Source organism: Sinocyclocheilus anshuiensis, unplaced genomic scaffold, assembly GCF_001515605.1.
Source record: "Sinocyclocheilus anshuiensis isolate Anshui unplaced genomic scaffold, SAMN03320099.WGS_v1.1 scaffold425, whole genome shotgun sequence".
In the NCBI taxonomy this organism is placed as follows: domain Eukaryota; kingdom Metazoa; phylum Chordata; class Actinopteri; order Cypriniformes; family Cyprinidae; genus Sinocyclocheilus; species Sinocyclocheilus anshuiensis.
Window position 1 is genome coordinate 806,454 of NW_015537947.1, and position 18,582 is coordinate 825,035.

At 35.1% G+C, this 18,582-nt stretch overlaps 1 protein-coding gene across 1 annotated transcript in view; it reads right to left on the reverse strand.

Moving 5' to 3' along the window:
• LOC107664283 (collagen alpha-1(IX) chain-like) overlaps positions 1-18,582 on the reverse strand; it is a 33,043-nt gene that overhangs the window by 4,482 nt on the left and 9,979 nt on the right. Inside the window, exons 5-34 of the mRNA XM_016454810.1 lie at positions 17,494-17,890; positions 16,083-16,166; positions 15,612-15,782; positions 15,164-15,220; positions 15,024-15,059; positions 14,876-14,938; positions 14,283-14,336; positions 13,598-13,633; positions 13,288-13,311; positions 13,127-13,180; positions 12,480-12,533; positions 11,995-12,030; positions 11,696-11,785; positions 10,929-10,982; positions 10,766-10,819; positions 10,305-10,358; positions 10,045-10,098; positions 9,700-9,753; positions 9,441-9,494; positions 9,291-9,344; positions 8,564-8,608; positions 7,858-7,911; positions 7,720-7,773; positions 7,559-7,612; positions 5,007-5,078; positions 4,366-4,401; positions 3,801-3,845; positions 3,652-3,684; positions 3,024-3,170; positions 1,488-1,542 (exon numbers count right to left, since the gene is read on the reverse strand). Coding sequence (XP_016310296.1) covers positions 1,488-1,542; positions 3,024-3,170; positions 3,652-3,684; positions 3,801-3,845; positions 4,366-4,401; positions 5,007-5,078; positions 7,559-7,612; positions 7,720-7,773; positions 7,858-7,911; positions 8,564-8,608; positions 9,291-9,344; positions 9,441-9,494; positions 9,700-9,753; positions 10,045-10,098; positions 10,305-10,358; positions 10,766-10,819; positions 10,929-10,982; positions 11,696-11,785; positions 11,995-12,030; positions 12,480-12,533; positions 13,127-13,180; positions 13,288-13,311; positions 13,598-13,633; positions 14,283-14,336; positions 14,876-14,938; positions 15,024-15,059; positions 15,164-15,220; positions 15,612-15,782; positions 16,083-16,166; positions 17,494-17,890 — 2,129 coding nt within the window. The remainder of the gene's footprint in view (positions 1-1,487; positions 1,543-3,023; positions 3,171-3,651; positions 3,685-3,800; positions 3,846-4,365; positions 4,402-5,006; positions 5,079-7,558; positions 7,613-7,719; positions 7,774-7,857; positions 7,912-8,563; positions 8,609-9,290; positions 9,345-9,440; positions 9,495-9,699; positions 9,754-10,044; positions 10,099-10,304; positions 10,359-10,765; positions 10,820-10,928; positions 10,983-11,695; positions 11,786-11,994; positions 12,031-12,479; positions 12,534-13,126; positions 13,181-13,287; positions 13,312-13,597; positions 13,634-14,282; positions 14,337-14,875; positions 14,939-15,023; positions 15,060-15,163; positions 15,221-15,611; positions 15,783-16,082; positions 16,167-17,493; positions 17,891-18,582) is intronic.

Here is an 18,582-nt window from a genome sequence, read left to right on the forward strand (position 1 = left end):
ATTGGAGAAGTCCTGCATACATCACCAGAGAGAAGTCTGACGTTTCACTGGAAGATCCTATTATGATATTTTAATGAAACATTACGAGTTCAAAAACATGTACGGATGAATTGTTCAAAATAACATCTATAACATGAATTTCGAAAATAGACATAGTGAATGTTCATTTTTTATACCGACTTTAATCCTTGAGTAAAGCTGTTTTAGCTATTGTTTATGAAACTCAGAAATGTTATGACCAGCAAGAATGTTATGACCAGTAAACAACCAATAATAAAGTGCTTCACTGCTACCTCGCTGAATATTCATGTGCTTTGTATAGCCTCAGCTTAATTTGGAAATTATGCTGTTAAATATATACAGAGTTCTGGCATGAAACTCTAGATGGCGCAGTCTAACTCAATCTGACCTAATGACATCATCACATGGCACAGCTGATTGGTTCTCTCTTGTATCGGTAGCCAATGAGCTCGCTGCTCAACATTCAAATATATGACTAGTGCTTGCCGTAGCAGTTGCAGCTTGCTTCAGAAACCCTCCATCTTCCCCAGCTCCACCTGTATAGATCTGCTATGAGTTGATTCATGTATGCTACATGGGGTAATTTCATGTATGTTATATTTGCAGCAGCAATATTTCTTACATCCTCACAGCAGCATGTTGTGGATGTATTGGCAGTAGCAAGTCTCGGTACTTGCTCTGCCGCAGCAGCAGCAGCGTAGCAGATCTATTCCGCCAAGACCAAATACATTAACATTGTCATGTACATTACCATGCCAATCCCTCCGAGAGTTGTCATGACAGAAATATTTTTTGTTCAAACTGCTTAGTGAGCTAGTAATTAATACAGTGTAGTATTTGTTTTATATTGCAGACTGTACATTTTTAAACCATGGGTTAAGATTCCTATTTGCATATTTCTAATGTTAAAGGGATAGTTCATCCAAAAAAATGAAAATTCTGACATTTTCTCACCCTCATGTCTTTCCAAACATGTATGGCTTTCTTTCTGTGTGACATAAAGGAAGATGAAGAACACTGGTAACCAAACTGTTTTGGTTATATGAGAAAATGTGTTATATAGTGTGAGAAAATGTGACAAAATTGTGGGGTGAACTATCCCAAATACAGCATGCAACAAGCATTGCAGCCACACATCCATCTGTGGAACTGTCACTACGCAGATCCTCTGTAGTTGTGCGAAGTTGTCAGAAATATATTGCAAAATAATAATGTCTCTTCATCACTGTTCTACAATTTAACATAAATAATAAAACAGTATGAATTTTTACTGAAAATATGTGATGTCGATAAGCACTCCGAAGCATTGAAAACAAACAATTCTTCAAAGGCGGTTTTTTTTTTTTTTTTTTTTTTTTTTTTTTTTTATAGAGTCATGCACTGGCGGCAAAAGAGTGGCTCTGCATGCTTAAACGGGAAATTACGTTTAATTCTGAAATTATAAAAATCTTTGCTTCCAGACTCACCCTGCATAACACGCATGCACACTTGTCTGATGTGTTGATCACTTGGTTCTTTACCCTGTAAACACAGGAGGAGTTGTTTGGAAGAAAATCACAATCATTTGACTGTATTCTGATCATTTCATCTCATTTCAAACCACTAATCAGCTCTACCTCAGAAAATAACAAAGAAAAATATTGGAATTGGATGTAAGTGTTCTTAAAAGCTGCAGAATGTTTCAGATATCACAGTACTGTTTCTGATCATTGATTTTTTTTTTCTTGACGTACCTTTCCAAACAAAATTAGTGTGTATAACAAAACGCTGACAACAACGGGGTTTCCACACATTTTGGCAATTGAATTTTCTAGTTTCTAAAACTTTTCCTATTATTCATGATTATTGGATAAGGATTAAAAATATTAATTCATTCAAGACTGCACTAACAAAAAGCAATTATTTGCCAATTAAGTATATTTTGAATTAAGCATAACAGAACAAAATTATAGTCACTATAGACACCTACAGGACTGGAAATTACAGTTTTACATTTTACAATATTTAAAGGTTTTCAATGTCCGTAGGAGCCCTGTACCTATTGAAATCATATTTTCTCTGGTTTTGATGTCACAATGTGGACACATGAATAATACAGAATAATTGGGAAAAAATGTATGAGGTTGTTTAATGCCGATAGTTACCAAAAAATCAACTCATTATAAAAACATGTGAATACATTGAATAAGCTGATAGAATAGCAATAAATAGATATATAGCAATATAACCACTACCGTTCAAAAGTTTGGGGTCTGTAAGAATTGATTTATTCATTTATCTATTTTTATAGTCTCTTATGCTCACCAAGGCTGCATTTATTTGATCAAATATACAGTAAAATAGTAATATTGTGAAAAAATTATCACAATTTTAAGTCAATGTTTTAAAAACAGCTGTGCTGCTTAATACAAGCTGTGCTAAAAATTTCAGGATTCTTTGATGAATACAAATAAAAAAAATATTTATTTATTTGAAATATATTTTTTGATGGTATTATAAATGTATTTACTGTCACTTTTGACCAATTTAAGGCATTCTTGCTGAATAACAGTATTAATTTCTTTCAAAAAAATAAAATAAATCAAAAAATCATACTGACCCCAAACTTTTGAACTGTAATGTACAGTGGGTACGGAAAGTATTCAGACCCCCTTCAATTTTTCACTCTTTGTTATATTGCAGCCATTAATGCATTCTTGCTGAATAACAGTATTAATTTCTTTAAAAAAAAAATAAAAAATAAAAAAATCATACTGACCCCAAACTTTTGAACTGTAATGTACAGTACATGCAAAGCAAAATCAGGATGTGCAACAAAACAATGAAAACTACCAAGAAAATGGTCTTAAAAAGCAGATAGAACATCGATAATGCATATTTACATGTGAAGAGAAATTTGTGGCAAACTCTATTTGTGTCTGTCTTTTTTAATAACCTTGCACAGAATTGGCTCATGAAGTGTAATTGTTAATCACTCTCTCTTTCAAAGGTTGGTAACATACCGCTGGTCCCTGGGTGCCACGAGGTCCTGGAGCTCCTCTGTTTCCCTGCATGCCACGTGGTCCAGGACTACCAGGAGGCCCCTCAATGCCAGGCTGCCCACGGGCACCCTCTGGTCCTCTGTTACCCGGATCCCCCTGGTTACCTACCTGAATTTACACCAGAGACGTAAGTATACAACTAGATGTAATACTAGCATCTTCATACAGTAAATCATTACAATATAGCATTTCATTTTTATATCTAAGCACTAGAGTGAGCTGAGATAAAGCCAAGGAAAACTCTTCATGGATTGAGCTCCTCTGTTCCCCTGCATGCCACGTGGTCCAGGACTACCAGAAGGCGCCTCAATGCCAGGCTGCCCACGGGCACCCTCTGGTCCTCTGTTACCCGGATCCCCCTGGTTACCTACCTGAATTTACACCAGAGACGTAAGTATACAACTAGATGTAATACTAGCATCTTCATACGGTAAATCATTACAATATAGCATTTCATTTTTATATCTAAGCACTAGAGTGAGCTGAGATAAAGCCAAGGAAAACTCTTCATGGATTATCTAAAGTCAGAGCCAAGTGCCGAATAGACAGTAGTCAAAAGTTCATAAAAGAATACTGATCAAAAACTCACTTCTCCTTTAGCTCCAGGTTGGCCAGGGTCACCCTAAGTACAGAAACAACAAGAGAATTACAATGCACTACAATATCTCAAAACTCAGTGTACATTTGCATACTGTATTCATATTATTTTCAACTCAGTATTTCCGAGCTTTTACTCACAACATCTCCCTTGTCTTCTGGTGTTCCCTCGGCACCTTGAGCTCCCTACAATAAAACACATCACTGTGAGGGATGTCTATGTTCTGTTATGTGTCTAGTTCTGTTACTGTAAGACTTTGAGAATAGATTGTTTTGGTTATAAAATGTGATTGGGTGAGCTGCATTCATAGCCAACAGGAACTATATTACTTGGTGAGAGAACTGGTTTGTGATTTTTATTATTAATAAATATTGCCGTCTTTCATTATATAGATGTAAACTATATAATTCAAGATGCAATAAACCATTTGATTTTGGCTGTTACAGTGATTTTAATGCGTTTTAAAGGGTTTGGTGTCCTTTAACCATGGTAAAAGCCCTTTATCACAGGGCATATTTTTGTTTTTTGCTTTAGTTCTCTGAATGATACCCTGAATAAATAATGTTCAATCAAAAACTTCAATAAACTCATTTAAATACATGTATAGCCTTTTTTACATTAGTTTTTTGCATTAATTTTAAAAGTATCTGGGGTAGTTTAGTTCTGCAGTGCTGTATCTGATGATAATGTGAATCATGCTCTTACCTGTTCTCCCTTTGGTCCAGGTTCTCCTGCTTCACCCTGTGTAATATCACATTCAGAAATTCATTCCCATGAATATTTAACTAAGCAACAGTTACTCAATGTACGCTCAGAATTTTGCTCTTTCTATTAATCCTACATCTGTTTGAGGTGCTTAAGTTCTTTTTTCAAATGCATTAAGGAAATCATTGAATCTAAAATGCACCAGTTTGATTTTCAAAAGCCTCATTGTACTTTCAAAGCTTTTTAAACTTTAAAACACCAATGGGAGCACATAATAATTGCAGTGCTTTAAAGGCTAGAAAAGTGGAACCCTCACTGTCTAATTGAGCAAGAACAGTGAATATAAAGAGGTTAGCGGTTTTTAAAGAGCTACAGATGACTTTTTGTAATAGTTACAGGAATGTTGATGTAGCAGAACTCCAAGTACACTTTGCTGTTCCTTAATAATATAGAATTAAGGATACAAGCACCAATCACAATTCCTGACTTCAATTTCCAGAAGTCAGGGTGCACAGGTTTTATCAATTCACCAGGGAACAAAATCATGTTGAAAAAGGTAACAGCAATTTAAAGAGAAAAGTTTGAGATATTTTGACATTTAAAAAAATCTCTTCAAATGTGGTCGGCAGAGATATCCTCACCCTATCTCCTTTTATTCCTGGTAGGCCTGGTGGTCCAGGAAGTCCAGGCAAGCCCAAGTCACCTTTAGGACCCTGAAAAGACAATCAACGTAACAAGACATGCAGTCAGAGTCTGGGATTTACTGTAAAATTCTGCTTGATGTCTTTTTATATTCTTTCCTGTCTCACTGCAGGATTTCCAAACAGATGGGAAAGGTTCAAAACCTTTGTCAATAAAGAGAAAAGACTGCAGAATCCTTTAGTTCCCCTGCAAAAACACTCTCATGCATTTTTAAAAAGAGAGTGCAGTCTGAGAAAATGCAAGATCAGGACAAAACGGCAAATGCTGATACATTTGGTATGTGAATGTACATCAGTGTTTTCTACACTGCTGATTTAATCTACAGTTCTATACTTACAGTGGGTACGGAAAGTATTCAGACCTCCTTAAATTTTTCACTCTAAGCCTATATGTTTTAACTGAAATTCACTCTCCAACTGAGGCATTTAATTGATGCCTTTTTTTTATTGAATAATTTTTTTTATTCTAAAGTCTTGCGAATTGTTTCAGAGTTTTGTCATTACAAATGGTATTGTACTGTAAATCAGTCAACTGATCAAACAATCAATCAATAAATAACATTTCTAACACACACACACACACATATACATTATATATATATATATATATATATATATATAGGAAATAGCTGTAAGTATGCAGGGTAATTATATACAATTATATACATGATTACAGCTGAATATGTAGCTATAAATCTGAATATATAGTTACAATTTTAATATATATTTATGAACTGGAATATATAAATGTAAATTTTGAACATATGTTTGTAAATACTGCATTTCAGTTGTGTCATAAAATGATATTCTGCGGGTCTGAAAAAGGTCTCAAGTCTTAATGTGCCCTTCCACAAATTAAGTTCTAAAAAGGTCAAAACAAAATCTTTCTTAGTACTTTTGTTTTGTTTTTTAATATAAATATCTAAGCATCCTTAAATCACGATACATTCACTTGGGATGAAAAGTGAACATATAAAGTCTTGTTTTCGGATAAAAAGACAAAAAATAGGTGAGTTTATCCTTAAAACAAGAACAAAACCTTGTTTTCCCTTTAAAATTAAGTTGATTTTTCTGAGCCCATTGGCAAATATTGATGAATTGTTTCCGTTAAATTGATTCTTTATTTATTTTATTTCTTTTTTACTTGGTCTTAAAAGGGTCTTGAAAAGTCTTGAATTTTCCTTCATAAAACCTGCTGAAACCCATATATTTTTTAATTTAAAAAAAAATTATAATGTTGCAATTTATTCACAATACTTACATAATATATTCATGTTTAAACGTGAGTGTTTGTGTGTGTAGATAAGTGTGTGCTCATGGGAATGGCAGGGGAACAGAGGGCTGTTTGAGAGACACTGCTGTGAGACATTCTTTTGACTGTTTACTCTTTACTGTGAAAACAGTGAGGTGAGATCCCATTCAAGAGAGAGAGACCGCTGGCTCCAATCTCTTCCACTGCTTACCAGCAGTGTCTGCATTTCAGAACTATGAATATTTGCCTTGGTTTGACCTTCAAATTACCACAATATAAAGTCACGAATTCCCCTCAAAGACTATTAGTGAAAAGTTTTAGAATTCACTGCGCACCAGACAGTCTAAATAAGTAAAAGCGATCGAGCTTAGTGGATGTCAAAATGACTTGTTTTCTCTTTGAACACTGGGATAATAGAATAATGTAAATGTAGCGCTGTCTATGACTTGTTTTGAACTCTGGGTTTGCTGCCAGCTTATAGGAAAAAAAATGTTTTAATGTAGTTTCTCCAACACAGCACAAAATCATTTTCTTTTCATTATGTTTGTCTCATTTTCCAGTAACTAAATATCTAAACAGCCTTAAAACAAGATGAATTTACTTGTCAACAAAACTGTGAGAGATTATTTTCCTCTTTATAAATAAATACATAAATAAGTTTAGTATATTTTATGCTTAAAACAAGAAACAACAATTTGCCAATGATGTAAACAAATATATATATATATATATATATATGAAAAAAAAATACTATTTCGCATTGCAGTCAAAATGATTTAAGGATGTTATGATATTTGTTCTGGACAAAAGGCATACAATACTAATTAAGATGAATTATTTTTGCAGTGTAGACAAAATGGAGAACAAATTAAGACAAATGAAACCTGAAAATCGCCTGCTTCTTCTTCTGAGATTTCAATTTTGAACTCAAACATTTCTCATTAAACTCTTCCAGGAGCAAATAATCTGAACTATACCATCCACATTAATTGTATAGCTAGCCAACATTTGTTATAATTTGTGTCTATTTTTATTTCTTTTTTAGGAGGAACATCTGAAGCAGGGTTCATACTTGAACATGTTATGCTGAGCCATAAAAGAGAAACCTCTGCGCAACCTAAGGACACCCATTTCTCTACAGGCAAAGGTTTTTACTTTGTTCATCAATTTGCATGATGACAGTACGGCAGATGCTTGCTTTGATAGCACAACCATATCATTATTCAGATTATGCACTTACTCTGGCTCCTGGTTTCCCCATCGGCCCAGGTGGCCCCTGCTCTCCCCGTTCTCCCTAAACACAAGGAAACTATCATCATCTGCGAAATATTCCTTGGTGAGTAAATACAGACACATCCAGCCTGTCTATTAGCCGTTAGTCATACTGCTCTGGGTACTTACAGGTTGTCCAATAGACCCAATGGGTCCGACTTCTCCTTGTTCTCCACGCTCACCCTGAACAGAGACATTTACTGTCAGACAATCTGTTCCTGCACAATAATTACAGATCTGTAATTAGCTATTGGGTGGTTTACCTACCGCTTTACCTGCAGATCCCATAGTACCAATGAGGCCTGATTGTCCAGCATTACCCTGTAAGAGAGTATATCACACAGTGTTCATAATAAGCAACAGTATTACACTTTTCAAGAAAAAAAAAAAAATTACATTTAGAATTTACCTTAAAATCTATATTCTTAATAATAGTAATCTTTCAATCTTAAAAAAAAAAACACTAATAATTTTAATTATAAAATAACACTGTTAAATGTAATCTTCAGCAAATCTCAAAATGAATATCCATTTTTCATACTATACATTATAATTTTGTGATGCCTAAATTCACTAGCAACTGATTGATTTTGTTTTTAGTGTTTTGTTGTTAATTTATTTAGACAAAATAGTATAGATTTTAATATTGGCCATTTATTTATTTATCAGCCATAACATTAAAATAATGGGAGTGTGTATCAGCCAGAATGTTAATATTGGCAAAATGCTAAAACCAACCTACATATTTAGTTAGTTAGTTAGTTAGTTAGTTAGTCTCTGAATAGCAAACTAGGATGGGAGAAAATATTTAAAAATAAAAAATAGTAGTTTCAGCTTTAACAGTCAGTGGTTCTGAAACATATGGAAAATTATTTTTGTGTCATTGTCCTGATAAAAGCTTTTGTCAGTTCAGGGTGTTAAAAAATGTGATGACTTTGCACCGAACACACATCAATTCAGCAACATCTCTCACCTTCTCTCCAGCTCCACCTTTTGGACCTGGGCTTCCTGGTAAACCCTGCAGATATGGAAGAGAAAGTCACTAAATATCAAAATGCAGTTGCTTTAAAGCTACGTCTCCTGAAGGAAGTAAAATGCCTTCTCTTTGTTCTGTAAGATCAAAGTCAAATCCAAGGGGTGGATTTAAACCGTCTCAAAATGAATGACGATGTGAATTAGTCATGAAGAGCTGACATCATACTGCAGAAAGTCAGAGAGGTATTTTATAATCTTGCCCCTGCCATGAAATGGAGCAGACACAACATGCACAAATTTGAAATTGAAATAAATGATTGACTTTTTTATGCTCTGCTATAGTGAGCTATCTGCTTAACAGCTTTAAAGGAGACAGGTTGAACATGATATTGTAACAAAAGCATGTCTGACGAGGATAAAATGAAAGTGACTCATTGTGCTACATCTTGTAGAAAGAAGCTGAAAGTTAGGATATAATACTGTTTAAACGTATTTAAAAGGGGTTGGTAAGTTTTTAATGTTTTCGAAAGAAGTCTCTAACAGTATGCTAACTAAGGCTGCATTTATTTCATCAAAAACAAAATAAACCGATAATGCTGTCAAATATTTCAATTAAAAAAAAACGTAACTTTCTTATTCTCTGGCAAACATTTTTGACTTTCTTCACAGTCATTATGGAAGTTCATATATCGAATGCATTTTTTTTTTTCTACTGTAAGACTTACAGGGAGTCCTTGAAGGCCAACTTCCCCCAGAGTTCCAGGTTTTCCGGTGGCACCCTGTAAAAAGTAAAAAAAATAAAATAAAGTACTATTACCACTGTCACACTTTTTACATGGCCATGGTTGAATAACGAATGCCAGACTCTGCTGTACCTTGGCACCTGGCATGTCAGGGATTCCCTCACGTCCATCCACACCTGGCAAACCCTGGAAAAAAGACACAGATTGGTGCTGTTTGGATGCTTACAAAAGTCTTTAAGCAAATTCTTTTATCTACACTAACAAAAAAGTACCAAAAATTGCCATACTACCATGTTTTTCATGTTATTACCATCTGACACCATCACTGTACCACCAGGGTACCAGCAGCATTTTCATTAAAAGAAGTGAAAGTTTATGGTAAACCACATACACTGCCTCCCTTCGGCCCTGGAAGACCAGTATTGCCTCTCGGCCCTTGAGGTCCCTGCAGAAAGAGATACATTCATTAAAATCAGAATCAGATGTACTGTATTACCCTTAGCATGAGAGGATATAGCCAAATAGGGCATGTTCCTGGACCAACATTGTTTGGTTGTTTGAATGTTGTTCCAGGTCTAACAAGGATGTTGATCCTGGATCATGTCCTACATGACTAAATCCCATTTAGGATCCAGTTTATCATGGGCAACTTCTCACAGGCTAATTTAATAAACAAAAACCTCTTAAACTTATACTGTGTGCAATTTTTGTTGTTATAATGATGGTTGTCACATACCTGTTCACCTTTAGGGCCAATTTCTCCCATTCCTCCTCTTTGGCCTCGATCCCCCTAGATAAAAAGAACACACCTCAGATATCTGCTAATATTGATTTGTTGATTTACACCCAAGGCTCAGGACATCAACTTCAAGTCATGCCCACTGCTGAAACCTTCAACTGTGATAGAGAGGCAGAACTTTCCTGTTTCAGGATTGTTTACAGCTTTAGATTAGATTGGTTTAGTTTGAAGAAGATAGAGGAAGTTAAAGTACTTACCATCGCCCCTGCAACACCCTGAGGGCCTGGGTCCCCATCAACACCTCGAGGCCCCTGTAAAAAATAACAACATATTGTTTTCAGATTTATTTATTTATTTTCTGTGTTTTGTATTACATTTTTCTTCATTATCAATTGTCTGTTGCAGTGTTGCAGTATACAATCTAATGCCACTCTAATTTTCTTTTTTTTTTATTAATTAGTAACATTTTGATTCTCTAAACAGTAGTTTTATGACTTTTAGTTTATATAAATGCATTTACAATATAGTCTTTCTCTTCATTGAAAATGGACAAATATATTGAATTCTCAATTTGTATGCAGGGGTGTATACAAATATTTGTCCAATCAAATGCTGTCTAGAATGAGAATGTCCCTCCCCCTGATACTACATGTTTTTACCACATTGTGAAATAAACTAAACAACTTCACATTTCTATCAACCTCTATCGAAATCTTACCGTTTCTCCTTTGGTACCAATCATACCAGTGGCACCTCGAATTCCCTGTGAACCCTGAGAGCACATCATTGAAACAAGGCTTTCAGACTAGATCAAGATATAGCCACTGGATTAATTCATTGATTTAGTGTAGATTGCTGAAATAAACAGGAAATGCACATACAGTTGGGCCTTGGGCTCCGACCTCTCCAGGTGCCCCCTGATATCCCTCCTCTCCCTAAAAAGAGAAAGAAAATTCTAAAAATCCTCAAAATGCACAATGACTCAGTTGTTCGCATTACCCACATGTTATCCTAACACAAAAGGCAGTAATTTATGATAGATAGATAGATAGATAGATAGATAGATAGATAGATAGATAGATAGATAGATATGTTCTTTTTAAAGCAGGGATGGCATCCGAAACTACTCAAAACACGTCTTGCTTTTAGCGTAATACTGAAAAATAAATTACAAAGTTTTGATTGAGGTAAATGATGTGATTCTGAGCCAAGCATCTTGAGGACAATATAGCAAGCATCCACGAGTGAATTAAATGTCACCACAGTAACTTATTCTTACAACACTCAAATCCCTCGTTATTCTTCATGCACCGGTGGAGTGTAATTCTTATACAGAACTTTAATAGACAGTATTTAAATACATCCTGCACCTTAATACAGCCCGAGCGTCAGTCCTTAATTATAAATGAAGCTCTGTAATAATCTAGAAAATGTCACAGCTGGAGAAAAAAATGTCTCAAACGCGATGTTTTCTCATTACAACAGACCTATTGCTTAATTCACATTCAAATTCACTCTGGAGAACTTCATGACACATGCTGACATCAAACACACACATTCACACACACATGTACACAAAACCCAGATGCTTCTGGTTCCTCCTTAGTCATTGTAAATTTATCAGACTTTTTGTAAATAAAGTTCTTGCCTTGTGTCCTTGTTTACCAGGCTCTCCAGCTTCTCCTTTCACCCCTTTATGACCCTGACAGTGTGCACCAGATGGGCATGCATTAGAGCACTTAACATCAGAAAAATAAATAAATAAAAAATTAGCGTCACTTTATGTCACTCAGTCCAGCAATATCTAATAGTCACCTTGGAGCACTTTACTCAAAACACATTGTTGTTTATCACAACATATTTCAATGTGGATGTCGAAAACAATATGGTTTTCATATAGTTTGCAACAAAAGGATTGATGGAGCACCTAGTAAGATTTCCTCTTACCAGTTCCATTGTTCCGCCCAGCATCCCTGCAGCACCCTGTAAACATGACAGATTTTCTTTACAACAGTTTTTACCCATTTTGAAGGAAGTAAAGGGCAAATAGTTGATTAAGGAAGCAATTGTGCCACCCTGTTGTTTTATAATTATAACGGCTGCTCTACATAATGTTCCTAATTAGTCTGTGTATACTGATGTCTTAGTTGTATACTTTAGAACAGAAATTTGCAGTTTTTACCTTATATTATCTACTTTATAATCTTATACCTTATTATCTAACTTATTTGTTAAATATTTCTACTATTTCTACTATGATCTGACTTTTTAAAATTACTTTTGTTGGTGTAACATAATGAAGTCAGGATAATTTATGATAAGTCATGATACATATTTTCCCCCAAAATGAATGTTGATGTGACACATTTACAGTTTTGAGTTTAAAGGTCACTGCTATGGTGTAATTCTTGAAACATTACAGTAATACTCACACGGGGCCCTGTTGGTCCAAGGGGTCCCTGTGGCCCTCTCACACCCATGGCTCCCTGTTATACAAAGAGAAACACATCATTTTTAATTGTTGTATGAATACTCTTTAACTGTAAGCATTTAGATTGCTCACTTTTTGAATAAAATTACAAAATACCAAAACTAAGAGAAATACTACAGAAATAGTTCACCAACAAAAATAAATACCTAAATGAAACAAAACATAAAGTTAAAAGTTTAAAGTCCTTTTTTTCTTTATGAAACTAAAATATATCATGGCCTTGCCTAGCATGAGAGGAAGTATACTGAACTATTGCCCTTACAATGAACTCTGAGATTGATTTTTCATGGACAGAGTGAGATATGAACTGTAAAACTATACATCATTAACATATCATAAATTGGTATTTTTAATGATTTTTTATTAATTTATTTTTTTTTTTGCTTATTTGTTCATTTATTTTAAGTTTTCAAAAAAAATCTATTTATTTCTTGCAATGGCTCTATTTGAGTGATTCTGGTCAAGAACACATTGGATTTGTATTTCACCAAGAAATCAGCAGAAACAAGTATAAAAAGAAAGCAAAAGAAAGACGAGGCTAATTTGGCTGCTTGTTTAAGCAATGCATTTAAAAAAAGAGTCACTTACAGGGGGTCCCACTTTTCCCTGCTCACCCGGAAGTCCTCCTGATCCTGGTGGTCCCTGTGCAAACAAGTATCAAATTTAAACCTTTGTGTCCACAACCCAAAACAAAACCCACTCCACCCACTGCTTTTTTTAATTATCAAATTAAAACAAAATCTACTTACAATTGGTCCATCAGGTCCAATACCCTAAAAAAAACAGAGAAGGTTTATTTATTTATATATATTATTTTCCCATTTCTGAAATGTGTTTATGACAATTCATATTTACTGAATACGATAATATAATCTCATAAAGAAACATTTTTCTTTTGACTAACTGTATTCATTAGCTGCTGTCAGAATGAAAGCAAAGATGCAGCGCATTGGGTACAGATCAGCTTTATGCCTATTTACAACTATTTATCTGCTCAATTGTGTTTTTATTGAATGCATGGGCTTCAGAGATGTTGAAAGATGGCAAGATTAGGCTTACCGCTTCTCCTCTGGGTCCAGGTTTGCCAGGTTCTCCCTGTTTCAATTACACAAAGTCACTTTTTAGGCTTAACATCATTTAATTATACTGTACATAATTTAATAGTTTAGTATAAATAATGTGATTATTGTGTTCACACTGAAAATTCCAAAAAGAAAAAGTGCACTTCGAATGTCCAAATGATGCACGAACTAATTAACCGAAAAAAAAAAACAAATTGTGAAATGTTGGACACTTCATGCACTCAACTGACACAGCTTTAGTTACATACTGGAGGGGGATGGGCTATCAAACTCTGATGTTGGATGACAAAATAACCTTATATAATTCATACACTAGACAGTTAAGTACAAAGTGCATAGAATAAGTGTATAGTGCATAATTTGTAATTGTGTGTGTATACATACAGTACATATGTATATACTGTTCTGAAAGTCACAAAAATCACACTGCTGCACAATTACTGTTATGAAAATCACATAAAGCCATAGAATCTTCACAGGCCAAGTGAAGTGCTGTGTTTGAACATCGGTGAGTTTAACAGGATCTGATGAATCTGACTTGGCTGCACAGATCAGTGAGCACACAGACTCAGATAATTCCCTCTGCAAGGCCAGTCAGTACACTGATTTGAGCTCTGGTCCCTACTGAAGCAGAAAACTGAGAAGCTCATATAGTCGCTCACCTTTTGTCCTGGGGGGCCATCGAGGCCTAGTTCTCCTATGGGGCCAGTCAATCCCTGAAGAACATAGAAGGGAAATGTTACATTATTACCTCTTACAATAACAAACAATGACAGACTTTAATTGAAAAGGGTGTTTTAGGGGAGGGTTTGTTGCGTGAAACTTTGTTAGTCACTCTGTAAGCTGAAGTTTCAAACATTTAACCAACCAATGACTACTCAGTTAGTCACAGAATTCGATGCCAAAACAAAATCGGCTGTCATTCAACACCTTCATGGACCTTCTGTCTCAAACCAGACTGGATATTTTTTTTAACCCCTACTTCCATTTTCACAGGGAATCCACTTTAATTAAGTCCAGGCTTTGGGTATCTGTGCTTAAACAAAAACCCTGTTGTCTGTTGGACAGACCATTTTCCTGTGTTCTTTGCTTCAGTCCGGCATGAGAAATTCCCTGCATTTTTGACCCGTCTCAGAGTGCCACCCACCACTGACTGAACTCTGTGAAACTGAGGTTTGCTTTCCCATACAAGACTATGTCAATTTCAACATGTTATGAAGAGAATCCAAAAGATTTTTTTAATGCGTTTCCTTACATCAGCTCCAGGTGATCCAGGAAGTCCAGCAGAACCAGGTTTTCCAGGATCTCCATCAGGACCCTTCAGTACAAATGACAATATGTAAGATGCAACAAAATCCTATATAGCAAATTATAATATCAATGTATGACACACTGATATTTACAGCCGAACCGTCTTCACCGGTGTCACCTCTCTCCCCCTGCAAGAAAAACATACTTCTAGCTCTTCCGTAATGCATAATGTTTTGGTCATTGAATTGTTTTATATTTTAATTTATGTTCACATTTTTAAAAATCAACTCACATCAATGCCGTCTATTCCAGGCACACCGGGAGGACCAGGAGGGCCGGCTCCAGCCCTCTGTTCAAAAATAGAAAGTAAACAATGCTCTCCTATAGTGAGTTCACATATATATGTTTATAGATGCTTTAATACAAAGGATATATAATATGAAAACTAAAATGATCCAGCGGGTAAAAATATACTACAAATCATTTTTAAGTTTAAGCATGCGAAAAAAGTTTAAGCAAACAGTTCAAACACCTTCGTGCAACAGGTGTGCACTTACAACATATGGACCGTACAGATGGAAGCAAAAATGCAGTACAGCCTATAATATCTCACAGCATTTGTGATTCTGTTTAAGAATGCAAAGTTTATTTTTCTTTACATATGCTGAAAATTCAAGCACTCACCTGAAACTCTGCCTCGGATATCTAAAAGGAAAAGAACAAAGAAGGGTTGCATTTACCTGTGCCGTGCAGATGACGGTTATCTCCAACAAAATCAGTAAAAAGGGCCCGCGCACACCTGCAGCGCAAGCCATGATTTCCCCAAAGACACAAAAGCCCCTGTTTTCTGGGATCAGTTGGGTTGACGGACCCCCCGACCAAGAAACCCAACTAAATCCCCTTTCAACTATCTGAACACAAGGGAGACCATAACCACAGAGTCCTCAAACATATGCATGAGGTGGTCTGTTCCGGGTCTGTGATTGGAGGACAGTGGCACAGTGAGAGGAGGAGTCCAGTAGACATTCGAATAGACGGCGGGAAATTTTACTAGACTGTGGCATTTGACCTCTGTTAACAAACACTAATTGGTCTTTGGGAGACAGAGTGGGAATGCTGGAAAATAGTAGAGCTGTAGCATTACATTGCAGTTTTTTAAGTTTGGGCTTTTAGTTTCTTAGATTAAAATTGTGATGTTAGACATGTCTCACCTCTCTCCTTGCAGGAAGGTCACCGCATGTGCCTCTCTGTGGGATGTTTAAGTCACAGTGGATCAGCATTGACTGCAGCTCAAACTGAAACAACAGACAAACAACCATCAAAAAGCATCATGATAATGTGAGTCTGTGGGGTGTATTGAATTGTTTATCATTGGCTTATTATGTTCAAAAAATGTGTAATGTTCAAAAAGAGATTGATTAGTTTTTTGTTCAAAAAATAGCTTTTTTTATGTTGCACTTTTTGTTGTAAATTATCTTTGCAGAACAATGAATTTAAATTCGTTTTCTTGTTGATGGTAGTGGTAGATTGAGCTCATAATATGTGCATATATCATTTGGTGACACTTAATTTAAAAGTTACACAAAAGTTACTGACATCATTACTTAGAGGAAGGCACAAACCTCATATTTCAAACCATTTCTTTTTTTAGAGAGAAATGAATACTTTCATTCAGCAAGGAGGTATAAAATTCATAAGATGTGACAATAAAAAAAAAAACATTTATAATGCTACAAAAGATTTCTATTTCACAAATAAATGCCGTTCTCTTGAAGTTTCTGTTCACCAAAGAATCCTGAAAAAATGTATCAGTTTCAACAAAAATATTAAGCAGCACAGCTGTTTTCAACATTAATAATAATAAGAAATGTAAATTAGAATGATTTCTGAAGGATCAAATGCCACTGAAGACTGGAGTAATAGCTGCTGAAAATTCAGCTTTACCATCACATCAAATTACATATTAAAATAGAATTATTCTAAATTGTAATAACATTTCACAATAATACTGTCTTTTAGGTTTAATAAATGCAGCCTTGGTAGAAGTCTTTCTTCTTTAAAAAAACATAACAAATCTTACCAGCCTCAAACTTTTGAATGGTAGTGTACATACTTATTGATAGATAAATAAATAAATATATAAATATATATATATAAATGTGTGGACATATTATGCTTTAACACACCAGTGACCCACAAACCTGTAAATAATAACCTATGAAGTTTTTACACAAATTCAAATTGAACAGCTACATAAGTAATTCAGAGTTTTTATGCAGGTCAGCTGTTGGACTAGAACCTCACTGCTAGAATTCCCACATATCTGCTGAAATGTATTTGGCAAAATCCAAATCCATTTAAAGAGACAGTCTGCTGCTGAGCCTTTAAACAGCCTCCAAACTCACATCTCATAATGACACAAAAACATTGTGACCACAAGAAAAAGAATGTGCATATGTACATATAACATGATGTTTTGGACATATGTAAGTACTATTGTTTATTTTTAATTGCTTTGAGGGACATTTAAATATCAGGGTACTAAAACAGTAATGAAAAGACCTTATGGAATAAGAAAGAAAAGCATGGAATAAGAAATATGTATAAGAAAGAAAAGTTTACCGGCACAGCTATTGCAGAATTGTTCTTAATTTTTCCAATATGCGTGAATCCATCTAGGTTTACTTGTCCTCTGGGTGCCAGCTGCTGTGAATCTGTTACTGTACAGTCTGTTATCAGGCTCACAGAGCCTTTTTTGACAAGCAATAAAATCTTGTGCCACTGAGAATTGAAGAGGAGTGTTTGGTAAGGGAATAAAGCTGTCTTCAGTTTGTTCTCTTGGGTTCTGTAGGAGAACTCCACAGACAGGGCCTCCCCGTTGAGTCTGACTGCAAGCTGTTCATTTCCATTCAGATCTTGCATTTGCCACAAATTCCAACTCTTATTCAGTGTACTTCCACTCATTCGATAGGTTCCAGAAAATGCAAATTCCTCAGGCAGCCCCATGGGAAATGCAGATCTGATTGAAGGATGGAATATCAAGACTCAATTAGACATTATTACAAACAGAAATGTTATCTACACTAAATGTCATCTACTGTACTTTACAATATTTAAATAAAGTAAAAACACACCATACTGAACATTATTAGCATAATTACTATCTACAAAAAACATTGTAGTGGTTCTAAGGGTAAAGTAATGATATCAGATGGTAATACCATGGAATCCTGAACCATACCATAGCACTGAATGAATATAGTATTCATGTACCATGCTATTTGTCTCACTCTTCAAAAAATACTATTTGAAAAATACTGTTGCAATGTTCAACAACATGATGTTACCATGGAATGATGTACTATTGTAGTATTTTTGTTTTGTTACCAATGCATTTAAAAAAATTATAATTGTCTATAATTTAGTTTTCTAATTCAGCACCATGGACAGAGGACGTTCCATCAATGACCAGTAGATGTCGCCACATGCCAACAGTACAAGTCATTATCAAGTGTTGCCCTGGTTACCGGGTTAGAGATTTTCTGATAAGGGGGAGATTTATAGTATTCATGTACCATGCTATTTGTCTCACTCTTCAAAAAATACTATTTGAAAAATACTGTTGCAATGTTCAAAAACATGATGTTACCATGGAATGATGTACTATTGTAGTATTTTTGTTTTGTTACCAATGCATTTAAAAAAATAATA